The 7407-nt window shown below is 40.7% G+C and overlaps 1 protein-coding gene across 1 annotated transcript; it reads left to right on the top strand.

The window, feature by feature from the left end:
• The first annotated feature begins 2091 nt into the window (after positions 1 to 2091).
• LOC128626984 (enhancer of rudimentary homolog) lies at positions 2092 to 3432 on the top strand. The gene is made up of 2 exons (XM_053662640.1): positions 2092 to 2422; positions 3335 to 3432. Exons 1-2 carry the CDS (start codon positions 2092 to 2094, stop codon positions 3430 to 3432), a joined length of 429 nt encoding a protein of 142 aa, XP_053518615.1.
• Positions 3433 to 7407: the final 3975 nt, after the last annotated feature.

Here is a 7407-nt window from a genome sequence, read left to right on the forward strand (position 1 = left end):
AGGAGAAACTTTGGCCTGTCCCTTTCACTATTATCTGTAGGGCAAGGCAAATTTCTGTTTGCTAAAGGTCTGCTCTTCTTTTCATCCTGCAAGGACCCTTTGAAATCCCTAGTGCACCTTACCTCACCCCTAGCTCAGGATGTTTTATATACCTCACACCTCTTTCTGTCTCTGAACCTCTCCTGCATGTGGGTTCTCTGGTGTTTTCAAGTATGTGGGGTTCCCATACATATGTATGTATTAAATTTGGTTATTTTCTCTTGGTAAAAAAAATCACAAATGCCTGAAAACTTGAAACAAAATAGTAGCCATATTAATTAATATATTCAAGATAACATTCCTTTCTTATACTTTTTAACATTAAGAAAATATTCTTCCCAGTAACTGCCAATAACTATTCTCCCTTCACTGAAAATCAAGGCCGATAAAGTAAGACATATTCCTCGTCATTATGAAGAATGGATTTTCCAAACCATCAGTCTAGGGCTTTACCCTCCTCCTTTCTGCTGGCTCACCTCAGGAACACCTGAAGAGTTTGTGAGTCACCGCAAGGTCCGAGACTGCAGGTGCAGTCTGGCCTTGGCTTCCACCTACCCTGTTCATTATAGGTGACCACATCCTTTCTGGCCCAGGCTATTTTGGTAACCTTTGATCTCAGGTCCTGGTAACTCATTCAGCCTTTGAGGAGAAGAGGGCTCCTTCTTTTTGTCCCAAGAAGGAGCACTGATTTGGGCCAAGAGACCTCTGCTCTTTATAAGAAACTACCCAAGGGCCTGTCCTTCATAGCCATGTCCATTGTGGAGGACATCTCCACCCGTCACTTATCCACAGCTATTCATCTTCTCAGGGCCTATGGTTCTTTGTGATTCACTTGCCTATAACCCACCTCAGAGACAGTGTTTTTACCCTAATTAGGGAATCTAAGCCCTGGCACATACCTGCTAAGGCATATGGTGCTCTGGGTCCACTCGCAACCCCTAATCTTGGCACTAAGCCCATGTCCCACAGTAAGCTGACCTTCCTGGTCCCCATTACTGCCACCCCCACTGTGTTCTGTAGTAGCTGCTTACACTCCCTGGATCCACGGTTCTCAGTTCTCAGAAACCTGCACTGGGAGTTGGGGGGTTTCCGTGGGCCCTGGGCTTCTTGCCACGAGCTATCATTTTGTAGCAATTATCAGGGCCCTGCTAAGAGAAATCATCTTTGGATGTTTAGTTAAAGAATTAGCTATTGTATAAAAGTAAGTTATCTTCGTATCACAGGATCCTCGATTAGGCCCTGGCCTTCGCTATTTTCACATAAGATTCTCAGAATCCCAAAGGTATGGAAAACTACTGGACACCCCATCTCCCTAAATAGCTACCTCATATTCCTGAATGAAGGGCCCCATCTCCCCAAATAGAGAATCCCATCACCCTGAATGGCACATGCTCCCCGGGCTTGGTGCATGCTTTCCAGGCTTGGCACCTGCCACCCAGCCTTCCCCTGCTGGGCCTGCCTGTATCATCCATCTGCAGATAGGAAGCAGTGTCCTTGAACCCTTGGCCTGCAACACTCCTCCAAAAAAGAAGGCCTGCCACAGCTTCCATCTCTGATCCCCCCTACTAGATTAGAGATAGATGCTTGGTTCTGTTTGCTGGGTCTCCAATGCCAGTTATGAGCCTAGCACCACAAAGGATGAGTGGGAGGGAGAAAAAGAATGAGTGGGACAACATTTAGTTGTCCAGGACCTCTTTTTAAGGCCTATTTATTTTTAAGACCTTTGCATTTACCCTCTCCCTGACAGGGTGAGTGTACCAAAGGATCCTGGTAAATGCAGCAGGTGTACTCTTGTGTAAGAATCAGTTCAAAGGGACGAAAGTATAAACCTATGCTCTTCAGTGATGAATGGGCCTAATTTTCTATTTGGTAAGCCTGGTCACTGTCTTGCAAACTCACATGGGTGTGATCTAAATGCTAGTGGTAATATTTAAAAATTCTAGGACAGGTGGCTCATCTGACCTACATGGGGTTGGTTGTTGGCCACATTGTGGTTAAGCTCATGTGAGGTGATGGTGTTGGCAATGGGCTACAGTGAGAGAGTTTGGCAAAATGCCTCACATTTTACTGGTACAGCCTACAAAGAGGACAGAAGGCAGAACTTATGCTGACTATGAATCAGTGAATGAATGCATGGAAGGCATTTGTAAAAGGTATGAAGAACATCTGAAGAAAATGAAGTCCAACAGCCCCTATATCAGATATGATATCAGCCAGGTGTTTGATTTTACTGATGATCTGGCAGACCTCAGCTGTCTTATTTACCAAGCTGATACCCAGATCTACCAGCCCTATCACAAAGACTGGATTAAAGAGAAGATCTACTTGCTTCTTCACCAGCAGGCCAGGGAAATAATTGTGCTGGAAGGATTAGGCATTGGGAGTGGGCTTGGAACACAAGTGTGTACAGCAATCTGTAGTGGAAGTTTTATATTATAGTAATCCTTTTTCCATTTTGGTACACTCTAGTCAGGATTGAATGTGTTAGATGAAGTGTGAGGATTTTGTTCAATTTGAAACTCCCATCAACCCCCTATTTTTTCTTTCTTCTTTTTACGTAAACATTGTTATGATAATTTTGAAGGGTTTTTCCTTGTCAGTTAATATTCATATCTGCTTTATAAGACTCACTGTACTAACCCTCCTTCAAGTTGGGTGGGAGGGTGGTGACACATTTACTTATGTCCTAAGATAAAGTCTTAGTGCAAAATAAATAAATGTTCTTTAGTTATAAAAAATTCTAGGTCAACACAGAAAATACTTTTCTCTATTATAATTTAAATCAAGTAAGATTGAAAGTAGGGAAGAGGGGATGCTAGGAAGATGGCGACAGAGTAGAATGGAGCAAATTCTAGCTCCTGTACTCATGGGTGAAAATCCTGGCAGATGTATAGAGAAACAGCACAATAAACCATCAGTTACCCACCATTTATGAAATTAAAATACCAGAGATTGTGACCAACACTGAAACACCAGAGAGCGGCAGAGTCAGCTACGAGAGCTGTGACACACGCGGCCCTGTGCCGCCACCATAGCAACAGGCCTGGGAGTCTGGGAGTCAGGTACGAGAACCGGACACTCCAAGCCCCTGTGATGGTCCTGGATGCAAGAGGAATCAGCTACTGGAGCCAGGACATTCTTAGCCCCCATGCCATCACCATAGCAACAGGACTGGACGCCAGAGAGTCAGGTAGGTAGCCGGGACACTGGAGGCCCCTGTGCAGCAACAACAGAGACAGGCCTGGGCGCTGGGAAGTCAGCTATGGGAGCCGGACACTCCAAACCCCTGTGACAGGCCTGGGCACCGGAGGAATCAGCTACTGGAGCCAGGACATTATCAGCCCCTGTGCCGCTGCTGTAGCAATGGATCTGGGCACTGGAGAAGTCGGCTAATTGAGCCGGCACACTCAGCAGTGGTAGGTGACCAGTGGGGGGACCAGCCTGAGGAACAGCTTGAGAGTAGGTGGAGATGGAGAACATCAAGATACCTGTTGGAGTCTGCACCACTGAACTTCACAGGTATCACACCACAGAAGTTCATACCATAAACCCAGGGTGTCAGAATAGATCAATTTTAGAAGCTGAGACTAACAAGAAGAGTCTCAAACAATGGGAAGACAAGGAAATAATCCCCCAAATGAAAGAAAAAGCAGAAACTTCAGAAAGAATGTTAGATTAAATAAAGGCTAATCAACTATCAGATAGTGAATTCAAAGCACTTGTTATTATGAAGTTCAAAGAGCTCACAATGAGCTATCAGACACTACAGGGGAACTACAATGATCTCTCTGCAAACTACATCGACATGAAAAAGAAAATAAAAAATATCAGCAAGGGACAAGAGGAAATGAAGAATACAATTTCCGAATTAAAGATCACAGTAGAAAGTTTCAAAAGTAGGATAGATGAGGCAAAGGATAGGATTAGCGAGTTGTAGGACAAAGTAGAAAGCATCTCACAGAAAGAACAAGAAAATGAAAAGAGGCTCAGAAAGAATGAAGAGGGATTAAGAGAAATGCAAGACAATATGAAATGTAATAATATCCAAATAATATGAATACCAGAAGGAGAAGAAGAAGAACAAGGGATAGAAAACGTATTTGAAAGAGTAATGAGAGGAAATTTCCCTAATTTGACGAGAGAAAAAGTCACACAAATCCAGGAAGCACAAGAGTCCCAACCAAGAGGAACCCAAGGAGGCCCACTTCAAGACACATCATCATCAAAATGGCAAAATTTAAAGACAAAGAGAGAATCTTAAAGGCAGCAAAGGACAAAAAAGAAGTAACATACAAGGGAGCCCCAATAAGGTTAGCTACTGACTTCTCAATGGAAACACTTCAAGCAAGAAGAGAATGGCAAGAAATATTCCAAGTAATGAGAACCAGAGGCCTACAACCAAGGCTACTTTACCCAGAAAGGCTCTCAATCAAGAGAGATGGCCAAATAAAGAGCTTCCAAGACAAAAGAAGCCTAAAAGAATATGCCTCCACCAAACCAGTTGTACAAGAAATACTAAAAGGACTGCTTTAAGGAAAGGAAGGATAAGAGGGAGACAGAGAGGAACACAGGAACAAAATGGCAATGAATAAGTACCTATCAATAATAACCTTAAACATAAATGGATTAAATGCTCCAATCAAAGGACACAGAATAGCTGAATGGATACAAAAGCATGGCCCACACATATGCTGCCTACAAGAGACCCACCTCAGGACAAAAGACCATCACAGACTAAAAGTGAAAGGCTGGAAACAAGTTTTCCAAGCAAACGGACAAGAAAAAAAAGCTGGGGTAGCAATTCTCATATCTGACAAAATAGACTTCAAAAAAAGGGCCATAAAGAAAGACCCAGAAGGTCACTTCATTATACTCAAGGGAAGAATCCACCAAGAAGACATTAATACTGTAAACATATATGCACCAAACATAGGGGCACCCAAATATATCAAGAAAATCTTAGAGGACTTCAAGAAAGATATTGACAGCAACACAATTATAGTAGTGGATTTTAACACCCCACTATCAAAAATGGACAGATCTTCCAAACAAATTATCAACAAAGATATTGTGGCATTAAACGACACCCTAGATGAAATGGACTTAACTGATATATATATATAAAGCCCTTCATCCCAAAGAAGCTAAATACACATTATTTTCAAATGCACATGGAACATTTTCAAAGATAGACCACATGATAGGCCACAAAATGAGCCTCAACAAATTCAACAATATTGAAATCATACCAAGCATCTTCTCTGACCACAAGGGACTGAAATTGGAAACCAACCCCAAAGAAAAAAACCCAAAGCACCCAAAATCATGGAGACTGAACGGTATGCTATTAAACAACGAGTGGGTCCAGAATGAAATTAGGGAAGAAATCAAAACGTTTCTGGAAACAAATGAAAATGATCTCACAACAACCCAAAACTTATGGGACTCAATGAAGGCAGTCTTGAGAGGGAAGTTTATAGCAATACAGGCCTACCTAAAGAAGATAAAAACATTTCAAACAAACAACCTAACCCTACGCCTGCAAGAACTCGAGGAACAACAACAAAGATAGCCCAGAGCAAGCAGAAGGAAGGAAATAACCAAGATTAGAGCAGAATTAAATGACATAGAAACTAAAAGCACAATTCTAAGGACCAATAAATCCAGGAGTTGTTTCATTGAGAAGATAAGTAAAATAGACAAGCCTTTAAGTAGGCTAATCAAGAAAAAAGAGATAGGACACAAATAAACACAATCAGAAATGAAAGAGGAGAGATTACAACTGATACCACAGAAATAGAAGGGATTGTAAGAAATTACTATGAAGAACTGTATGCCAAGAAATTTGAACCTAGGGGAAATGGACACATTTCTAGAAAAATACAATCTTCCAAAACTCAATGAAAAAGAAGCAGAAAATCTAAACACACCAATAACAGCAAAATAAATTGAAGCAGTAACAAAAAAAACTCCCATCACACAAAAGCCCTGGACCAGATGGTTTCACAGGAGAATTCTACAAAGCATTTAAGAAAGAGCTAACCCCTATTCTTCACAGACTATTAAAAAAAATCCAAAATGATGGAAGAATCCCTAACTCTGTTTATGAAGCAAGCATCACTCTAATCCCAAAACCAGATAAAGACACAACAAAGAAAGAAAACTTCAGGCCAATATCTCTGATCAATATACATGCTAAAATCCTCAACAAAATATTGGCAAATCGCATCCAACAACATATCAAAAAGATCATCGACTATGACCAAGTGGGATTTATTCCAGGGATGCAAGGATGGTTCAATATTCACAAATCAGTAAATGTAATACATCACATAAACAAAAGCAAAGACAAAACCACATGATCATATCAATAGATGTGGAAAAAGCTTTTGATAAGGTACAACACCCATTTATGACCAAAAACACTCAGCAAAGTGGGAATAGAGGGAGCATTCCTCAATATAATAAAGGCCATATATGAGAGACCTACAGCCAACATCATACTCAATGGGCAAAAACTAAAAGTTTTTCCATTAAGATCAGGAAAAACACAAGGATGTCCACTTTCACCACTTCTATTCAATATAGTATTGGAAGTTTTGGCCACAGCAATCAGGCAGGAAAAGGAAATAAAAGGCATCCAAATGGGAAAGGAGGAAGCAAAACTGTCACTGTTTGCAGATGACATGATAGTGTACATGGAAAATCCTATAGACTCTACCCGAAAACTGCTTGAATTAATTAATGAATTTGGCAAAACAACAGGATACAAAGTCAATATCCAGAAATCAAAGGCATTTTTGTATACCAACAATGAATCAGCAGAAGCAGAAATCAAGGAAAAAATCCCATTCGATATAGCAAAAAGAAAAATAAAATATCTGGGAATAAACCTAACCAAGGAGGTAAAAGACCTATATGCAGAAAACTACACAACACTGAAGAAAGAAATCAAGGAAGACACAAACAAATGGAAACATATACTGTGTTCATGGATTGGAAGAATTAACATCATCAAAATTTCCATACTACCCAAAGCAATATACAGATTCAGTGCAATACCTATTAAAGTACCAATGGCATATTTCACAAACATAGAACAAACACTTCAAAAATTTATATGGAAGCATAAACGACCCCGAATAGCAGCTGCACTTTTGAGAAAGAACAAAGTAGGAGGGATCAGAATACCTGTATACCAAACTGTATTACAAGGCCAGTGTGATCAAAACAGCCTGGTACTGGCATAAAAACAGGCACATAGACCAGTGGAACAAAATGGAGAGCCCAGAAATTAACCCAACTGTCTACAGTCAATTAATATTCGACAAAGAGAGCAGTAACATAAAATGGAGTAAAGATAGTCTC

The sequence above is a fragment of the Artibeus jamaicensis genome, unplaced genomic scaffold (genome assembly GCF_021234435.1).
Source record: "Artibeus jamaicensis isolate MK-2021 breed Jamaican fruit bat unplaced genomic scaffold, CSHL_Jam_final contig_264, whole genome shotgun sequence".
NCBI classification, from domain to species: domain Eukaryota; kingdom Metazoa; phylum Chordata; class Mammalia; order Chiroptera; family Phyllostomidae; genus Artibeus; species Artibeus jamaicensis.